The 21265-nt window shown below is 45.3% G+C and overlaps 1 protein-coding gene across 13 annotated transcripts in view; it reads left to right on the top strand.

Moving 5' to 3' along the window:
- Window positions 1-20910, top strand: part of ep400 (E1A binding protein p400) — a gene marked incomplete at its 3' end in the record, with an annotated part of 86436 nt that extends 65526 nt beyond the window's left edge. For 5 of the 13 annotated variants that reach the window (XM_080739407.1, XM_080739406.1, XM_080739402.1 and 2 more), the window contains 6 exons: window positions 1274-1297; window positions 2999-3173; window positions 5668-5837; window positions 18746-18913; window positions 19543-19620; window positions 19991-20909. In XM_080739407.1, coding sequence (XP_080595533.1) covers window positions 1274-1297; window positions 2999-3173; window positions 5668-5837; window positions 18746-18913; window positions 19543-19620; window positions 19991-20329 — 954 coding nt within the window. Of the gene's footprint in view, window positions 1-1273; window positions 1298-2998; window positions 3174-5667; window positions 5838-18745; window positions 18914-19542; window positions 19621-19990 lie in introns of all 13 variants that reach the window. The other 8 variants (XM_080739397.1, XM_080739399.1, XM_080739404.1 and 5 more) reach the window with 4 other exon arrangements.
- Window positions 20911-21265: the final 355 nt, after the last annotated feature.

The following is a 21265-nucleotide window of genomic DNA, read 5'->3' as shown; positions in this document are numbered from 1 at the left end:
CACTCGGTGCCGCGCTGTGAGCTTGTATATCTGCTATTTTTCAATAGTTAAAGCATAAAATATTGCGTCATAATGGGTTAATTGGCACTGAAATAGTTGCGATTAACGATTTCATTGTGTTTTTGTCGTTGACAATTACATTTCTGTTTGGCTTTTAGGCTTTGAAGTTGCACATGGCAGATATAACACATAACCTAAATATACAAAGAAATTACTGACATATTTGACAACTTTCTACGTAAAAAAAAAATAACACTCCTAGTGGAAATAGCCGATCTACAAGCTCACAACGCGTTGCGTCGCGTTGTGAGCTTGTCGATCTGCGATTTCCACTATTTCTGATTTTTTTCCCGATTATGACAAAATAAGTGTGATTATGTCAAATAATTGCGATTAGACGATTATGTAATAATTGTGACAGGCCTATTGCTGGGGACAGGGGACATGTTCATGGCATGCAAATATGCTGGAATATACTATACTATATGAAGGATTTGTTTGTGTTTTATATTATTTACATGACTGCTACAAACAAACATCCTTTCATTTAAGAATGGATGTCCTCAATGAAGTGACAAGTAAGGCTGCACGATGTTTAGGAAAGCATGCGATATTTGATAACTTTGTCGAATACCTCGATAGCGATCTGACCTTCTTGGGCAGATATGGCTTGGTGTTGACATAACACGTCCTCAGACATTGTCGTTCATTGTCAAACAGCATGTGGTCTACGATTTGTTGGAAAACGTGGTCACAAAAGAGGAAGACGAAGATGAATGCTTTGAAAGAATATTGAAGTGTTATTTCTCATGTAAATGCAAAGCAGCTGTCCTTTAACCCATTTAGGCCTGGGCATATTGAATGCTATAACATTTGAAAAATAGCAGATATACAAGCTCACAGCGCGGCACCGAGTGCCGCGCTGCGAGCTTGTAGATCTGCTATTTTTGAAAAAAGTCGTGAAAATGTTTGCAAATCTTTGAATATATGTATTTTCAAAGCGAACTGTTCTAACTCAAATTTAGCTTCTGGGTGGTCCCCGGAACTAAATATTTTGAGATGCGGGTCCGTGGCCAAATAAATATCATTTTGGGGGTCCTTCACATGAAAAGGTTTGAGAACCACTGACATAGTAGTCTCTCAAGAACAGACTAACTGAGCTCCAGTTAAGTGAAAAGGACCTTTTTAAATGCAAAGCAGCTGTCCTTTAAATTGGACAATGTATTGTCACACTTGACAGCTACCTCTTTTTCTTCTTCCTTTTTTGTCTCAGCCAGGCCAGATGGCAGGATATACTGTATGTATATATTTCTTACTCATTCTTTCATTTAAATTACCTGTAAACCATCTTTATGTCTCTGTCACGTGTCAGTGCTTCAAGGCCTGCATAAATGATGTTGTTACCGTACGTCATTTATAGCCAGGTCTCTGTCAATGTCTTCTGTCACATATTCATCTGTTCAATCGCTGTCTGCAAAAAATATATATATATTTAATATTTAATGTAATTTAGCTTCAGGTTAAAGGAGCTATAGTCAACTTTTTCATTGTAGGGCCGACACTTTGTTTACATCCTAATCTATTGACTAGGATGTAAACAAAGTGTCGGTCTGACAATGGCCAAAATGATTATTTTATCATTATTTTACGCTTTTTGTGGTCATTTTTGAATAGAAACACATATATGAAGTTTATTTTTTTATAAAATATTTTCGAAATATTATTTTTATTTTAGCATCCGTTTTTCAAGAAAAAGTTGACTATAGCTCCTTTAAGTTTAGCAAACTAAAGACATTAATTAAAGAAATTAAAACATATCTAGCCTAACAAAAGGCAATGTAATGCCTCTGAACTCTAACTTTCAGTTACATTATTGCATATATGGCATATTAGGCCTGCTACCATTCAGGATGGATATATATATATATATATATATATATATATATATATATATATATATATATTTTTTTTTTTTTTTTTTTTTTTTAGGGCTGGAAAGTAGGCTACTTGATAACAGAAAACAAACAAATACCTATACTTATCTAGGTTTACAAATTAGTTCCACAGGAAACTTCTGTTCAGCTGTGAAGGAACTCAAAAAGGGCTTTCTATGCCATCAAGCGTTCAGTTCAAATCCAAATTCCATTCAGGACATGGCTCAAAATATTTAAATCGGTTATAGAATGCCATTGCACTGTATGGCATTGAGCTATGGGGCCCTTTAATACAAACGAATTAGGCAAAATGGGACAACAGTCCAGTAGAGCACCTGCATGCAGTGTTCTGCAAAACCAATCCAGGTACAAAGAAAAAGCCCAAACTCTGCGTGCAGGGCTGAACTAGGCCAATATATCCTTTACTTCTAAATATACAAAAAATATATCTATTAAATTCAGGGGCACTATTAAAAAGACTGATCCCACCTGTTACCATTATAAAGCCCTTGCCTACCAAGAGTTGAACATACAAAAGGAGCCCCCTCAGTCAACTGGTCATGAAACTAGCTGACCTCTCACCTTCTGACACCACAAACCACAGCCAGCCTCAGTGCAGCTACACTTTCATTCAGAAGATTAGACCTAACCAAATTATAACTAAAGAAGAATATACTTATGTATTGGAATGAACTTGAGGGAGCTGAAGAGACAGAAAATACACAAATATTAGGGAGAAGTTCTTTCCTAAAATTGAAATAAATTGCCCTGAATACTGTACATACTGTATTTACCATGTTTTACTTACCTTATCTCCTTTATCTATGTCATTCCATTGTTTTATATTATGTTGTTTGTCGTAATTGTAATTGTGCTTTGGCAACATTTGTGAAATGTCATGCCAATAAAGCTGAGAGAGATGATGCCTCGATGAAGGTACATTTTCAATCTTATCGTGCAGCCTTACTGGCAAGAATGATGCATTGAACAGCATTCTTGCCCTTATCGTTTGTATTTGATAGCTGCTGTTCATCACTAAAACTGGTTGCGTTTTACCTTTCCAGACCCGTGTGCCCACCCAGGGTCAGATTCAGGCGCAGGCAGCGCAGACGGCCCAGGTGACTCTGACCAAGCCTCCCGTGGTCTCTGTGCCAGCTGTGGTCTCATCTGCTGGTGTCACCACCCTGCCAGTCACTGTGGCAGGCATTAGTGTAGCCATAGGCCAGGCCCAGAAAACAGGTGAGTTAAAAAGGGCTTAATGCAGACCTGGGGCACTGTGCGGCCCGGGGGCCCTTGTAGGGTTAATGGTTACAAAATAAACACATCTTCTAATTTTACCTCATGCATGAACTAAAGCTGCATTAAAAAAAAAAATGTATGCATTTAGTTTTTTATTCACATACATATATGGACGCAATGTGTACATCAGCACGTGTGCGTGCTCATTGGGTGTTGTCTTAACTCATTGGTTGTTTACAGCCGAGGAAACCGAAGATTTTTCTATGTCTTTCACTGCTGGCTTCTCGTACCTGTTAACGCGGGCGCTAATCCAGTTCCCATCGTGCGCGATCGGACACTGCTATGCATCGTGTGTTCGCGTATTCCATCAGCTTCTCGAATCCCTTTAAATTTTGAAAATTGATCAATCCGTTCTGTTTACACAGAAAGCTAACGGGCCGGAATAGAGGACGGACCATCCGCTTCCGGTTTGCGGCCTCAATGTTAATCGGTCCGCTCCATAATGTGTCCGTGTAGAAACCGATCCCGGAGCATTAGTTCCGGCCTATTTTAGTTCGTCTTCGATAAAAAGATTTTTTTAAATTAAAGCTTATTAAATCTTGCTCGGGCATGGCGGAGAAGCCCTACAAAGGGGTATTTTTTTGCCAGCAGTTGTGTTTTAATAACAAGCAGGTGCTCAGATTGGTCACAAGTCAAGACGACTTACCTTACCCATAAAAATGGCTTAAGTCGATGCCGGATTTTCAACAAAAATTGGACTGCTAAGTATTTATTTACTGAAGTCGGAGGTAAAGCTGTGTGTTTAGTTTGCGGGGAGCACTGCCTTTTGGCCCGGCCCTCCACAATATTTTCTGTTGTTCATTTGGCCCAGTGACGTCAATACGTGCGCATCACGCGTCTCTGACGCATTCACGTTGCCTAGAGACGCATTCACGTCGTCCCTGTGGGGTCCCACGGACGCATTGCCTCCATTGGAATCCACGTTAAAATAATTTACCACGTCGCGAAAAAAAAAATATTTTAAAAAGTCCACAGACGCCACCATTGTTCATGGGTGAAGGCATGCTACTTAACCCTACGTTAACACAAATGAAATCCGCGTAGAAAGTCTTAAAACAGACGATAAAACTAACGACAGTCTGTGTTTTGAATCCACGACGCCATTTTGTGCGACACTGCTTGGTCACAGAATTCAATGGGTGCCTGAGTTTTAGCGTAGCACCGGGCCGCTCTCTGACCATAGTGGCACAGCGTATCAGGTGACCGAAAAGGGTTCCCCCACAGAACGTGTATGGCACGGCGCAGACACATGATGTCACTCTCGACACTGCAGCTCACTGCTCACACACAGCGACCCGCCTCCTCTCCCTCTGTCCTCTTCATTCAAAACAACTACTGGATACACGCGCTATTGTTTATAGATGTGGTGGACATTGGACAACGTGTCAGAAGCCACACAGGTCTTCATTGCGTCTTTACAACAATAGCGACGATTAACGTTGTGGTGAACATGGTCAAATAACCTTTATTGGCTCAACTACAACAAGGAGGAAGCAAGCTAGCCTAGCATGTATGCTATCTGAGACAGTATGTATGTAGCCTAGACTGCCTAACTGTTTTGATTGATTATAGTGTTTTCGTGGCGGCGCCGTCCATTTGGTGGCCTTGCCCTCCCGCGCACGTCCCTCTATGATCAACCGTTCAAAACAAAAGTAGCCGATCTACAAGCAATCCTAATCCACTGTTTTTGACCCAGTCCACTGCTTCTCTGTACAGCAGAGCAAACACAAGCACGGCATTTCCCCCATTCCATAGAAGCAGTAACAGTACAAACAGGAGACATCATGATCTCACTTAGAAGATCCATATATTATCGATGTATAGGCCTATAAAATAACAGGTGGCTGTTGATTATGAAGACTCGGTAAAAGCTTCTATCTACGCCCCCAAGTGGTCAACATCCGATATTACCGGTTAGGTATAAAAAAAATCAAACCATCACATGACTATTTGGAAGTATTAAAATTGTAAGATTTGGAATTGTGGTTCATTTCTTTCAGACACATTTCTACGTAACATGAACATAACCATATAATAACCAATTCAAGTTAAATGCTGCACTTTGTCAAAAATGACATGACGCGTTGAATTTTTGTGGGACCCATAAAATATCCCTGGGACTCATCCGAAAGACCTGTCTTGGGTCCCGGGACTCATTACATTAAAAACCTATTAACATCACTGTTGGCCCCATGGAAAAATATAATTGCCCACCCCTAGCCTAATGGCTTTTAGCCTTAGCAGCAGTGAAATCATTAGTATCACATTTACCCAAAGAAACAAAGCCTCCTCTTTGTTTCCTCTGTGTTGAAGTTGTGCTTTTAACCACTTAAAGCCTTGAGCCTAGAAGACTTGCTTTGCCCCGGAAGTAGAGACTCCAGGTTGAAATAGGTCAATGTGCTTATTACTGTGTCCTGTCCCTGCTCTCTGCCAGGTGGGCCGGTGTTGACCCCGCCCTTCCCCCAGATGCAGGTGCAGCAGGTCCAACAACTGCTGCAGATGAAAAAGCAGCAGCAGCAGCAGCAAGCAGCAGTCCAAGCAGCAGCTGCCGCCCAGCAGAAAGCAGGACAGGCGCAGCAAGGGCAGGCCTCTGTCCAGCAGAAGGTAAACTGACCTGTTAGTTCTCAAACTTTTTAACCCATTTAGGCCTAGAATTATTGAATGCTTTAACCGGTGAAAAATAGCTGATATACAAGCTCACAGCGCGGCACCGAGTGCCGCGCTGCGAGCTGGTAGATCTGCTATTTTTGAAGAAGTCGTGAAAATGTCGTGCAAATCTTTGAATATATGTATTTTCCAAGCGAACGTTTGTAACTCAAATCTTGCTTCTGGTTGGTCCCTGGAACTAAATATTTTGAGATGGGGGTCCGTGGCCAAATTCATATCAGTTTGGGGGTCCTTGACATGAAAAGGTTTGAGAACCACTGACATAGTAGTCTCTCAAGAACAGACTAACTGAGCTCCAGTGAAAAGGACCTTTTCTTTGACGATGGCTGGCCACATTGCTGACATAGAAACATAGGTTTTTCAAAAAAATCTTAGAAGGATTCAAAAGACACTTATATAGAATCGGGTAAAAATTCGAATTTTCACGATTTTTCAAAAATAGCAGATCTACAAGCTCGCAGCGCGGCACTCGGTGCCGTGCTGTGAGCTTGTATATCTGCTATTTTTCAATAGTTAAAGCATAAAATAATGATACACAATAATGTGTACCCGTTCTGAATGGGTAAGGGTTAATTTCAACTAAGGACTCCCAGCTTGGTATGTGTACATTTTACTATTCAATCACACCCACTATGCAACTAAATAGTCTCCCATGTACTGGTATTTCTTAAGCATCGGCCGAAATCGAAAACAACTCGTCTAAACAGTGTCTTTTATCTGGGTTTATTTACTGTTGCCAGTCACACAAACAACACACTCACACCAACTAAACACTGTAAACAGATAGTCAGGTTATTAACCTAGGAAACAAACAGAAATACACACAACGATTACTACCACGCAATACTAACTAAACATGGTAAATGTAAATATATAAATAGGGTTTGTTTGTCGCACAAAGTGCGCTCATAGTTCCCTCCGTTATCTTACCGTCAGTCGCTCGCGATGCTCAAGATGGAATGAGCTGTGAACACACTGCGTTGTTCACGTCTCTATCGCGCATGCGCAGCAGATTATATATAATTAAAACATAACGGGAAAACTCAAAATACCCCACTATAATGCACAGAAAAATATAGAAGCCCCCCAAATACTTCAAAGACGTTTTATAAATAGCAAACTACACGCCATCTAACCGAAATCTAAAAGTAGATATAAATAAAAACTTCACAGATACGGGAGCGTGTTACATAATGCGCTAATTAACCCGTCCACTAGGGGACACCGAACACACATGAATGCACATTATAGTCCAATGTGGACAGCACTAAACACACATGCATGCACATTTCTGCTATTGCAACAGAATGAATCTGTCACCTCCCACTTGGGTTTCTGGTTGTTAAACCAAAGAAAGCCACACAAAATTAGCTCAGTACAGTCTCAAATAAGAGTCATTAAAAAAGCTTCCAAAAAGGCACATCTTGGCAAAAAGAAAAACACGTCCTCTGCGATGTCGTAATCCTCCTTAGACTAAGAAGCCCTGCGGATGCGACCTACCCCGGCTGCCAACTGATCATAAGCCGATGTTCAAGCCCCAACGAACGAGGCTTACACACCGACCATGAAAAGTCACAACCGGAACCACTCGCATCAACAGAACCCGTCTTTACCGAAACACCACCAGCCTCTGCGGAGGCTGGCAGGGGAAGTCTTTTGTTCTTTTACTGCTCCTCTGCAGGTAGAAGGACTACCAGCCTTCTCACATCTCTGTGAAGGATGGTTGTGGGGCAACTGTCACTGTGCTGGTCACGCCTGGAGTGATTGACGGAGACTGGAAGGCTATGACACGCCCTCACCTTCACGTCCCGGACGACGCCTCTCCCATCAGGACACGCCTCCACTACCCGGCCCAACCGGAACCGGCCCCGGAGTGCGTTTTGGTCAGCCAACCAAACCAGGTCTCCCACAGCAACGTTCCTGGCTTGAGTGTGCCACTTTGGTCTTATGAAAAGTCCTGGTCCCGCCAGCTGGCTCCACCGCCTCCAGAATTTATCCACCTCAATTTGGATTGCTCTCAAACGGACGAAGGGGTAGGTGGTGGACTCGAACCCTTGGGGGTCCCCCCTGGGCCCTGCACGTCCCAGTAGAAGGGAGTTAGGGGTGATGACTTCAACAGTCTCATCCTGCAGCTGAGCCTTAGCTCCGATAGGCCTCTCGTTCGAAAGGTTGGCAGCTAGGTAGAGGAGGGTCTGAAACTCCAGTGCTGTAAGGTTACCTCCTTCCCCAACGCTGCTCAAAGCCTTCTTCACCACACGAACTGCCGCTTCCGCCGCACCATTCCGATGCGGAGAGTCTGGTGGGTGGAACACCCAAGTCCAATCTGTCCCAGACTCGGCAGCTTTCTTCTGCACCTTCTCCTTATCGATGTCAGCTAGAAACTTGTACAGTTCCTCCAAAGCTGGCTTAGCTCCAACAAAGTTCGTCCCCTGATCGGACCAGAGCTTCTGAGGATGGCCCCTCAGAGCGGTGAAACGCTGGAACGCCCTCAAGAAGCCATCAGTTGAGAGGTCCTCCACTATATCAGCATGCATCGCTCGTGATACCATGCAGCAGAAGACTACACCCCAAGCTTTTCTGCAGGTTCTCCTCTTCACCGCATCCCTGATGGTATACGGGCCGAAGAGGTCCAACGTAGTGTATTCAAACGGTGCAGCAGGCCTTGTGCGTTCAGGAGGGAGGTCGCTCATGACTTGATTGCACATTTTTGCCCTGCTCTTCCTGCAGTGCATACAGGAGTCGATCACACTGCGAGCAACCCTGGGGCCTTGTACTATCCACGCCTTTCTTCGCACTCGTAAGAGGGTCCCGGCCACTCCTTCATGATTGGCCCTGTGTGCTTCCTCAGTCAGAAGGGTGCTAATCCATTCCTTGTAAGGAATCAATGGCACACCAGACCTCTCTTCAGACATGGCTTGGACTCGCCCGTAGCATAGCAATAGACCAGAGTTTTCGTCCTTGTGAACAACGAGCCTGTTCAAAGTTGTGACAGGAAACACCACTCCCTTCTGGGCTGTTAGGCACAGTTCTTCAAACGCCAGCTGGCGCTCTGTCACCGATAATGCCTCCCACTTTGCCGATGTATGGGCTCTCTTCTTCCGGCGTAACCAGTACTTCAGTGCCCTCCTGACAAAGCCGATTACAGAGCACAGCTTGTTGAGTGAACTGTATCTCTTTGGGTCGATTTGGTCAACGAGCGCAGCCCCCCACAGTTTCATGGGGTCTTGGTTTTCTCCCGAGGGCAAATCTGTGACCTCGGAGAAGCTTTGAAGCACGTCACCGTCCTTTCCGACTTTTCCTGCTCTGTCTGGATTGACGGGAACCGGCATCTTCTTGGTCTGAGCCCTCGTGGTAACAGCAGTGAAGGCCTTCCTTTGAAGTTTGCCCACGGCGTCTCTGGCAGCAGCAGCCACATCAGAAGCGGACTTCATGGGCCATTCTTCAACAGGATCAGCCAGAAAGTCAGGGCCAGCCTGCCAAACGGAATTCTCCTTTAGCAATTCTGGGGAGCAGCAGCCCCTTGTGACCAGGTCAGCAATATTTAGCGGTCCAGGTATCCACCACCAATCGGTAACAGGACCAGCCCTCTGTATTTCACCGACCCGATTGGCGAAGAACGTCTGAAAGCCGTAGCTCTCCTTCTGGATAGCTCCTAGTACGGTCTGGCTGTCCACAAAATGGAACCACTTTTCCACTTCCAACCTCCCGTGCTTCAGCAGATAGCCTTTCAGGCGGGTGGCAAACACCGCTCCGCAGAGTTCAGCTTTGACTGAGTCTCCTTTCTGGTCCATGGGTGTCAGCTTTGCTTTGGACTCCACCAGCCGGCAGATCACACCCCCAGAAGTCTCCCATCGCAGGTACATCACGGCACCATAGGAGTCACAACTTCCATCCGAAAACGTAATCCCCCATGGCTTGCCCCTCCAGCCGGAGGGCGTGATGCTCCTGTGGAAAGTGGCACGGCTTAGCCGTGCATATTCCTTGAACAGTTCCACTGCCTTTCCACGGAGATCGTCCGACAGTGGCTCGTCCCAGGTGTCCTTGGTTAACTTGCCGGCTTCCTGGAAGGCACTCCTCACGAGTATCACTCCCTTCTGTTTCAACGGCGTTACTAGACCAAGTGGATCGTAGAGTCCTGCGACTTGACTAAGTAGCATGCGACGTGTCAATGGGTCAGGGGTTTTCTCCACGATTTCCTCTTCCGTCAGGTCCACTTCGGTCCTCATCTTTTTCTTCCTTCTGGAGAAATTAATGGACACCATGACGAAGAGCTTATCGTCTCCGACGAGGTAGCCAACTCCCAACGCTTTGTTGTCTTCCTCCTTGAGTTGGTTTGGCAGTACAAGTGTCACAGGCTTGGCTTCTGTCGCAGTGGCCCTCCCACTATGCCCAGACCGGATCCAGGGCTTGAGGTGGAAGGCACCAGTCTTCAGTATGGTTTCTACTCCCTCCAAGATCTCCTCAAGTCTGTGCGGGTCATTCTGTGATACCAGGCAATCATCGACATAGCAGTTCTCTTCGATGACTCTCCTCTCGTCCACAAGGTGAGCAAACTGCGGCAGACTAGCAGTCTCCCTCATAGCCACTTGCGCTATGCAGCCGGCCGGCTTGTCCCCCATATTCACACGAACCACTGCGTAGTCCTCTAACTCGTCTTGTGGCGAGTCTCTCCAGAGGAAACGGTGTACATGGACTTCTTGCTCTTCAAGCCATACAGAATTATACATTTTGCGTATGTCGCCAATAGCTGCATACTCTCCCTCTCGGAATCTAAGCAGTACAGCTCGAATGGGGTTGAGTACGTCGGGTCCCTTGAGCAGCATGCCATTCAGGCTCACACCCCTGTATTCCTGGCTGCTGTCCCAAACGATGCGTACAGGTGTAGTGACAGAGTGCGGGTTAGGCGCAGTTAAATGACTCACCCACCATACTGCCCCAGACCATTCTTCCATCATGGACTTCGTCAGTTTCACTGCTGCACCTCTGTCAATCATCTCGTGGATCTGCTTGGTGTAGGCCTCCTTCCACGCAGGTTCCTTCTCCAGGCGCCTCTCCGTTCTCAGGAACGTCGCTTCAACAGCTTTGCGGTTATTGGGGAGCGTCGCAGGATCCTCCTTCCATGGGTACTTTGCATCCCAGTGGGACTCCTCACTGTGTGCATCCTTCTCCCTGAAGGTCAAGCCCGCCTTGATGATCTCCAACTCCCGTTCGTCTGCTAGTGACATCTCCTTACCCCCCGGAGAACACCCTCCGCAGCGACAGCCCCCGCAGACAGGTTGACACGCTGCACCGATGCTGTCCCACTTCAGCCACTCGAAGACCTCTTTGTTGCTTGCAGCAGTCGTCCTGACGTCTACCTGGCCCCTCTGCACCAGGTCCTTTGTAAGGTGTTCTTCCACTTTACCGGCCACCGCCCTCATTGAGCGTGCGAAGTGGGTTAACGAATGTCGTGCTGTCACTTCTACATCCTCGAAGAGGTCGGGGTGTACGCCGCTCACTGTCTTGCCCAAAGGACCATCCCACAGCACAAGGTCTCCAACCCTCTGCAGTCTCTGGGGTGCCAAGCGACCTTCCCGAGTAGATATAAGAAGTTCAATCTTCTCGGGACGGGCCAATGTTCCTGGCATGACATCTGGGAAGAACTGCTCTAGCTGCTTGGAATCCACCAATCTATCCACTCTGGCAATGTTCTCAAGGCCATAGCAGATCATTTTGTGGAGCTTCAAAGTCCCGTGCGGGGTCCAAACCTTTATGGTTACAATGTACCTCTTTGTATCAACTCTCACTGCCATCTCCCCAACACCACTCACAACCAGAGTGATCGGTTCTCCGGTCAGTCCAAGTCTTTCAGCGGCCTGGTGTGTTATATAATTGGTGTCGGAGGCGAGATCGATTAAGGCACCTACGTAGTCCCCCCTTTTGGTTACAACCTCCACAAGCATCATAAGGACAGGATACTCTTTTAAGTCTCCTTCTTCCGTGAGACTGCTTGCTGCACAGGCTCTTGAGATCATGTTAGTGCATGCTTGCCTAACACCTTTTAATTGTTCAGGGGTCAGGTTTAACTCAGCAAAGATGCGCTCTTGGTCCTCTGTTGGGCCATGAGCTCCTCTCTTTCTCTCTGCTTTGGGTTCCTCTCTGTTAGCGTCCTTCACTGCGGGCCTAGAACATAGGAAGTAATGGTGATCTGCTGGAGCACACTCCTCCTTCCGGCAGAGAAATTTCAGATTACAAGCACCGTCGACCCCATGAGAACCCAGGCACTTGGTACATGCTTTCACTTTCTTCACCAAGGCTCTTTTTTCTGACACGGCAGCCTTCCTGAAAGCCTTACAGCGGAAAAGTCTCTTCCCATGTCCATCCTCCCCACACATGACGCAGGGTTCTTTCTGGGACTCTTTCACTTCACTCGCTGTCGCTCTGGTGACTGACTGCTTTCCCGGTCTTTTGTCTCTTGTTTTCTCTCGGTGGCTTGGTTTCTCATATGCCTGGGTCCCAAGTTCAGGCCCTGCCAGCCTTTCAAGGACTTCCTCATGCTCCTTAAGGAACTCCAAAAGTCTGTCGAAATAATTTGCTTGGGTAACCCCACTCATGGAATCTCGCTCATAAAAGAGCCACCTCTCTCTGATTGATATAGGCAGCTTTTGCTCTATGGCAGCAACAGTCATTTTGTTCTTTATGACATCCACCATGTCGAGATCTTGCAGATCAAACAAAGCCCTCTCCACTGCCCGCACTAGCTCTATGGTCTGCCTAGGCTGGCCGCCCTTGACGGCCGGAAAGTCTTCAAGTTCTTTCACAATCAGACGAGCGGTCATTTCTTTGTTCCCATATCGATTCTCCAGGAGCCTGAACACCTCAGTTGAGGACCTGCAGTGATCTAGCCTGAGTTCTTTTCTCACCCTCTCTTCCACACTGTCCAGGAGGTTGAACAGTTTGCATACTTCTGATCCAGTGGGATCAGCCAGTATCTGGAGGTTCTCCCAGTTCTTACGCCAACTGCAGTAGGTTCTTCTGTCTCCGGTGAACTCCGGCAGTTTCATGGGTGCCAACTTAATTCTTGGCCTGCCCCCCAGGTAGCTGCTGTCCCCTCCGGTAGACACACCAGCACTACTGTGGTGTACACCACCAACGTGCGATGCACTAGAGTCTCTATGCGATGCTGTGCGAGCATCCGACTGTCGTGGCGTGCTAGCAGAGTTGGGTGATGGGTTGAACACCAGTACCCGATCCAACTGCCTTGGACCTGGGGACAACACTGGTGGTGGTGGCGTGACAGCTGCTGCTTGCCCGCCGCCTGGTTGAGTAGGGCTAGTAGTTGGAGGAGAACTGTCTTGATTGCTAGGTTGAGTAGAGTTATCGGCAGCGTCAGGTTGGTCAGGACTTCCGCCGTCGCTGTCGTCCCCATTCTCTTCCTTGTCGCTGTCTACACTTGCCCAATCCACCATTAGTCTCTCCTTCTTACTTCTTAGCTCCCGGATGCGCTTACACATGAAGTCTGCTTTGTCCCTCGGCACAAACCCACTCCACTCACGCGCAACTCCCTCTAGCGCATAGAGCTGTCCACGTAGAATGTCATCTTCCCTACTTCGTCGGCTTTCAGAAGCCTTTTTTGAAGTGAGTTTCTTTGTCTCATCCAACGCGCACTCAAACTCGTTTTCTAGTGTTGTTACTGTCTTATTCACGAAACGATCCCATAATGCCGCCTTGACGCGGTCCTCAGTGCTTATCAACCGCCGGCTACATTCGTCCCTCTTTTTGTAGACTCCTTCTACTGCTGAACTATCGCCAGCGTCATTTAAAGCAGCGACATAGTCTTCAGTGACATCAAGGACTTTATTAAACGCTCCCCTGAGATCCTTTAGTTCTCTAACAAGTGCTGTGTCTTCTGCATAAGGGAGTCTACTGTCTATTATATTTGCCGCTTTTGTAAACGCCGTTTGCACCGTAGCGCGCTTCTGCTTCCACTCTTCCAGATCCGTCATCCTACCTTTAGTGAGCTTTCCTCCTTCGTAGAATGTAGGGCAGCTGGTCGATTAGCAAATGGCAAGCAATGAGGCTTCACAGTAATAGCAAGTAGTGTCAGTTAGCCCCTTAGCTGGTTAGCACCTTTAGCAAAGTCTCAGTCTATTGTCCAGCTTAGCAATGGAACTTAGCTTAGCTTGTAGCCATTTAGTATTGATATGCAAATCACCCAGCCTTTGTTTAGCAAAGTAGCTCCCTCCTTCGGCTAGTTATCATTAGCATTCACATTCAATGTCTTCACAGTGGCAGTGTAGCTCCTTTGTGCAGCTAGTTAGCATTAGCATTCGGACAATGACAGTTCCTTCCTTTGGCTAGTTAGCAGTAGCTTTCAGAAAACGTCACACCTCCTTCCAGTGGCTAGTTAGCATTAGCATTCAGACAATGTCAACTCCTTCCTGTGGCTATTTAGCAGTTAGCATAGCAACATTAGCTTATTGTCTAGCATCAGCAGTTAGCAACTTTAGCTTCACTCCCACGAAGCAATGAGAGGCACAATCACTTTTCCCTTTTTCCACACAGTTTTATGTAACTGTGGTCTAAAGCAACACTTGCGTGAGATCCTCCATGTGGCAGTAGAGGCGATCGGCAACGTCCTTCTCGAGGTCCTCCACGCTGGGTGGGCAATGGCGGCCGTCACGTTGTCCGGTCCTACGACGCGTCGTCCTCGTACGGCGTCGTCGGTTAATAACTGTACATTTTACTATTCAATCACACCCACTATGCAACTAAATAGTCTCCCATGTACTGGTATTTCTTAAGCATCGGCCGAAATCGAAAACAACTCGTCTAAACAGTGTCTTTTATCTGGGTTTATTTACTGTTGCCAGTCACACAAACAACACACTCACACCAACTAAACACTGTAAACAGATAGTCAGGTTATTAACCTAGGAAACAAACAGAAATACACACAACGATTACTACCACGCAATACTAACTAAACATGGTAAATGTAAATATATAAATAGGGTTTGTTTGTCGCACAAAGTGCGCTCATAGTTCCCTCCGTTATCTTACCGTCAGTCGCTCGCGATGCTCAAGATGGAATGAGCTGTGAACCAGGGCCGGATCTCCCCATAGGCAAGGGGGGGCATTGCCCCCCTAAATGCCCTGTCTGCCCCACCAAACAAGATGGCATGAAAAAATAAAAATATATATATTTCGGTTTTTTTTTGTTTATTTTTTATTTTTTTTATATTATGCTACAGCTGTCGCACCACCAAAACCAACACCATTTCATTATATATACATTTTAAAAACTCCGATCGCCAATGCCATCTCTCTCCCTCTCTGCACCTCAAAAGAAGTAAAACAAATAATAATGTTCCAGCCAGGCCAGCAGCTCCGCCCCCGATATGCGTTGAATGCGTAGGAGGGAACAGCAGTCAGTCTCGTCTCGACCTTAATATTATAACTCTATGGTCTCGACAGACAAGTACACGCACCACTTCTGGTTGCCAACTAACTTCAGTTTTATCCAGCGCATTAAGGAACTAATCGAGAGAAGGAACAGTTTGTTTTTTAGTTGTGCTTGCAGCTTGTTTCACTTTAACTTCTGTTCTCTTTCTCTGGCTCTTTCGGTCAATATGCGTCGATTTCTGGTTTCTAAACCTCGCGACGCGAGTAGCACTGCTGCTACGGCTCCAGTCAGTCCAGAGGCAGGCTCCGAGCCGTCGTCGACTCGGGGTACAGCTGCTCCTCGACCCGACCCAAACCCTAACCCCCAATTGAGTTCCACAAGCACGGCAACAAGCTGAAAGCGTCGCCGTTCGCAACGCAGCAGCGGCCGCCGACAACAGCACACAGGGAGCAGGAGGTAGAGCTGCTGCTCCTCGACCCGACCCAAACCCTAACCCCCAATTGAGTTCCACAAGCACGGCAACACAAGCTGAGAGCTTCGCCGTACACGACGCAGCAGTGGCCGCTGCTAACAGCACTGGCTTAAGCACAACAGCACCATCACAGCCCGCTAATCTTGTGTTTCCAAAACGTCATTTTGGCAAGACAGCACGCGCATTCAGCCCGGGCTGGTACCGTGGAGGAAGACCATGGCTGGAATATTCAGTGAAGCTAGATGCGTGCTTTTGTTTTCCTTGTCGCAAATTTGGAGGAAATATAATGTCATTGTCTGTCTAGTGTCATGTCTGTCTGTCTGTCTGTCTGTCTGTCTGTCTATCTATCTAGTGTCATATCAGTGTATCAATCTATCCATCCAGTATCATATCTATCATCCATCTAGTGTCATCTCAGTGTCTCAATCTATCCAGTATCATATCTATCATCCATCTAGTCTCATATCAGTGTATCAATCTATATCTATCAGTTTATAGTATCATTTGCATTCATCTTTGTCAATCACATCAGTTTATATAGCTATCACACCAGTAACATGTCTGTCTTTTGTCATCACATTATTTATCATTTCTTTAACCTTTTGTTGTTTTTTTTGAGCGGTGGTCACAACGCTCCTATACGTGGCCGTGTGTGTGGGTCTGTCTGTCTCCGTCCGTGTCTGTATGTAGCCTAAACTTCGGCGCGTAACTAGTGCCGCACCATTTACGCCACTCGCGCAATATATACATCAAAATGTGCGGCTCGGCCGGGAATGGTGTGCTATTACCTTTCGTTCCGATCCGCCTTACCATGCCGACGTAATCGGCAAAAAACGACGCTTAATTGTCCCCATTGACTTATAATGGGACAATGCAAGAAATCACTTTCAAGTATTTTTCTCTCGTAAACCATTGGAGCTACAGTTTCAAACCTCGGAGAGGAGATTCATAATGATTTTAAGAATGAATCGAAAAATAATTACATCACTCGGCCTCATGGTGGCGCTATAACGGCCTACTTTACGTTTTGCCCCGTAACTCTTGAACCGTAGATCGGAAAATTAAAATTATTTTTTCCCTGGATTCCTTGGGTCAAGACGCATCTCCCCATATAGGCCACGCCCATTTGCGCCAGGATCCGCCATCTTGAATTTTCTCCAAAACACACTTTTTGCTCCTTTTCCTACATATTTTCTTCAAATGTCACAAAAATCGGTACACATGATCTATGAGGTGGGTAAACCACCGCTCAGTTCACACGGGTGTGATTTTCTTTTTTTTTTTTACTTTTTTGTGTATTTTATTTCTTAAGTTCTGTGACTTGTACTGTACACAGCATGGTGTGGTGTGTCATTGGTATAAGTGTGCCAAAATGCATAGGTTTTTATGCATTTCTGGCGTTATGACCCCCTAAAAAGGTTGCCCCCCTGGCATTTCCTCTCGCCCCACCTACTACTAGAGCTTACATCCGGCCCTGCTGTGAACACACTGCGTTGTTCACGTCTCTATCGCGCATGCGCAGCAGATTATATATAATTAAAACATAACGGGAAAACTCAAAATACCCCACTATAATGCACAGAAAAATATAGAAGCCCCCCAAATACTTCAAAGACGTTTTATAAATAGCAAACTACACGCCATCTAACCGAAATCTAAAAGTAGATATAAATAAAAACTTCACAGATACGGGAGCGTGTTACATAATGCGCTAATTAACCCGTCCACTAGGGGACACCGAACACACATGAATGCACATTATAGTCCAATGTGGACAGCACTAAACACACATGCATGCACATTTCTGCTATTGCAACAGAATGAATCTGTCAGTATGCATTAGGCCACAGACCCCTGTAACTCTCGAGTGTGTAAAAGGGACAAATAATAGTCGATTTGTTTCCATTTATACACTCAGAGTTACAGGTTACATTTTTTTTATCAGTGCACATTATCTGGCATTCCTTTAATCTCCTTTCTTTTTTCAATCGATCAACAACATACCTAACAGCTATATCCTGCTTAGTTAAAGGAGCTATAGTCAACTTTTTCTTGTAAAACGAACGCTAAAATAAAAATGTTTTGAAAATATTTTATAAAAAGGATTAAGCTTCATATACTGTATGTGTTTCTATTCAAAAATGACCTCAAAAAGCATAAAATAATGGTAGATGTTTATATCCATTATCAATCCATATAAAAGAATAGAAGAGGGATATAAACAAAGTCGGCCTGACACTGGCCAAAATGATTATTTTATCATTCGTTTACGCTTGTTGTGGTAATTTTTGAATAGAAACACATACTGTATATGAATAGCGTAGTTTTTTTTTTTTTCTAGAAAAAGTTGACTATAGCTCCTTTAAACCATGAATTTTGTGACCCGTTACAACACCTAACAAATGCTGAACTTCTCTGCAAACAGCTTGAAAACTGTCAGTTGAGTAAGTAGACTGTGTGCAGGGGCGTCACACCAAATTCTGGGCCCCGGGTACGAGGATTCACTGTGGGGCCCCTGTGCTTTAACTATTGAAAAATAGCAGACATACAAGCTCACAGCGCGGCACCGAGTGCCGCGCTGCGAGCTTGTATATCTGCTATTTTTGAAAAATCGTGAAAATGTGTGCAAGAAACCTATGTCAAGGACCCCTAAGATGATATGTATTTGGCCAAGGACCCCGATCTCAAAATATTTAGTTCCAGGGACCCCCAGAAGCAAAATTTGAGTTAGACATGTTCGCTTAAAAAATACATGTATTCAAAGATTTTCACACATTTTCGCAACTTTTCAAAAATAGCAGATCTACAAGCTCACAGCGCGGCACTCGGTGCCGCGCTGTGAGCTTGTATATCTGCTATTTTTCAATAGATAAAGTTACTAGGGCCCCTCCACCTTGGGCCCCAGTAATTCAGTCCCACTTTCCTACCCCTTGTGACGCCCCTGACTGTGTGAATGCCTGAACCCTGAATTGGTTTCACCCCCTTTAGATTGGCACCCAACAGGTGACAGTGCAGGCAGCCCAGCCTGCCCAGCAGCAGCAGCAGCAGAAGGTGACCTATGCCACCACCACCCAGCTGCAGCCTGGGATCAAGACCCAGTTCTTCACTACCTCCATCGCCCAGCCCCAGAAGCCCACCGGAGCTCAGCAGATCCAGGCACAGTCTCGTCCATTACCCCGGTGCCTCAAAATAAATACAGGGTTCCCACGGTCATGAAATTCCTGGAAATATTTTGAAATTAGAAAAAGGTTTTTCCAGTACTGGAAAAGTTTTGGAATTGATCAAGGGTCTTGGAAGGTCCTGGAAAAAATAGCTATGCATTGTCTTTGTTTTTCCTTTTTTTTGTTAATACTTTTGTTAATACTTTTTGTTAATGACAAATTAAACATTGGCCAAATTGTCAAATATTAGAGGCAGAAATTGTGAAAATAGCAGATCTACATGCTCAGAACGCCTCGCGCGCATGTAGATTGTCTATTTTCACAATAAAACCGTGTTATACAAAATTCCTCAACTCTTCAAATATGATTATTTCGGGGGGTCACAGTCTGAAAAGGTTAAGAACCACTGGCATACACTACCTGTCTTTGGGCATTGCACATAGGAGTAAGCGACTCGTTATTGAGCTGAATTATTGTTATATAGTCCTGGAAATCGGGTTAAATATTCTGGAAAAGTTTTGGAAATGAATTGGTAAAGATGAGTGGGAACCCTGTCCAATATTTAGAAATAAATAGCCAATCTTTGTGCTTATCAGTGAGTGTGTTGTTTACTCTCTTTATCAGGTGGCTAAGCTCCCACAGATAGTGCAGCAACAATCCACTGTGGCCAACCTACAGCAAATAGTCTCTTCTCCTCAGCAGGTAGTGTTACGCTATTTATGCTCACTCTTGAAACACTTTAATCTACTCTAGAATTGACTATTATTATTATTAATTGTCCAAAAACAAGCTAACAGTTTCTACATGTAAAAAGATGATCCCAAATGTAGGGATAAAACACGGTCCACAGTCTACTTTTCACATGCTTTTGTCTTTGTAGGTTTATGTATTATGTTATTGTTGTATTCTAGTTTAAGACTTCCATAGCATTATTTCTCCCACGGGCAATGTCCTTGGGAGTCACTTTACGTTGAGCTGTTTAACATGCGGTGAAATTAAAGCAAATTCAAATTGGTGGTAAGCGACCGTGTCTGTTTGGTGGAAACGCCCACCGTGTCTGTGTTTTGATCAGATCCAGGCTCAGCCTCAGACGGTGGCACTGACCCAGGCAGCCACGTCAGCCCCAGCCCAGGTCCAGATGATCTCCGCAGGCACGGCCGCTGCTCAGGTCGTCCAGCAGAAGATGATACAGCAACAAGTGGCGGCGGCGGCAGCAGCGGCGGCCTCGCCCCAGATCCAAACCCCGGCTCCCCACAGCCCGGCCCAGCAGACCGGTGCTGTGCCGCCCGCTGCCGCCGTAGAGTCCCCAGCACAGCAGCCCCCTCAGACTCAGCAGCCCACAAAGGGACAAGCTCGCCAGGGCGGCATGAGGGGCAAAGCCGCCCCTAAGCCCAGCGGGGGAAGCAGCTAGGAGCGCCGCGAAGACAGCCCAGCCAAATGATGTGAGCAGCGTAAAGGAGGCTCACCCTTTCCATCAACATTCTCAATTGAACTCTTAAATTGAGTGTCGGTTTCTTTGGAGTTAGTACAGATGTGGCTGTACTGGAAAGCTGTGCTTAAAATCAGCATTTTTGTCACTTCTGATATCTGTGTTTGTTTGAGGAAATAAGGAATGTCTCTTGACTTTTGTCAGTATCCCCTACCCTCCCCATATCTCAGAGATACTGCCCATTACATCATAAAAATCAGAAAGAGATACTTGTCATGCCTTTACACTGATTAATATAATGATGTTACTCCATAGATGTCCTTTTGCTTGGATCTATGGGTAATGCCTCGTTGGGGGATGAAGTGTCTATTAGAATAAGTGTATTCATACAGTACATAGTCCCTTTTATGATGTCTGTAATTCCCTTGTTTATAGAATTTGAATGGAAAATACTGCACGTTCCTTTAGTCATCATTTGTTTGTTTTTTTATTGTAACAAATACACTGTAAACATGTACTTTAGTATTTTGTGTTTTCTCATAAATGTCATTTTTTTAATTGATGTTAAAAAGAAAAGAAACCTTGTAAATAACAATGGAAAACATTTGTACTTGTAAAGTAGTTGTGTTTTCATTGGATTTTTTCAGCCTAATTGTAATAAAAGTGTTTTGTTTTTATACATTTCATTGTTTTCATTGATCTATTTGCTTAAATACCCGATATTTTATTTTGGACACTTAAAGGAGTAGTTCACCCCCAAAATGACTTTTTTCGGTTACTCAACCCATGGAGACTTGAGTTCAATAATATTTTTTTTGTTTTTGTCACATTCCTAAGCCAATACATTTACCCCCATTGATACCGGATCAAATGCATTTGGGTCTCCATCCGGAATCAATGGGCCTACAAAGAGTCTAG

The sequence above is a fragment of the Nannobrachium achirus genome (genome assembly GCF_963921795.1).
Source record: "Nannobrachium achirus genome assembly, chromosome: 12".
Classification (NCBI taxonomy): Eukaryota; Metazoa; Chordata; class Actinopteri; order Myctophiformes; family Myctophidae; genus Nannobrachium; species Nannobrachium achirus.
The sequence above is the reverse complement of the archived record's forward strand: the minus strand, read 5'-3'. Positions and strand labels throughout refer to the sequence as shown.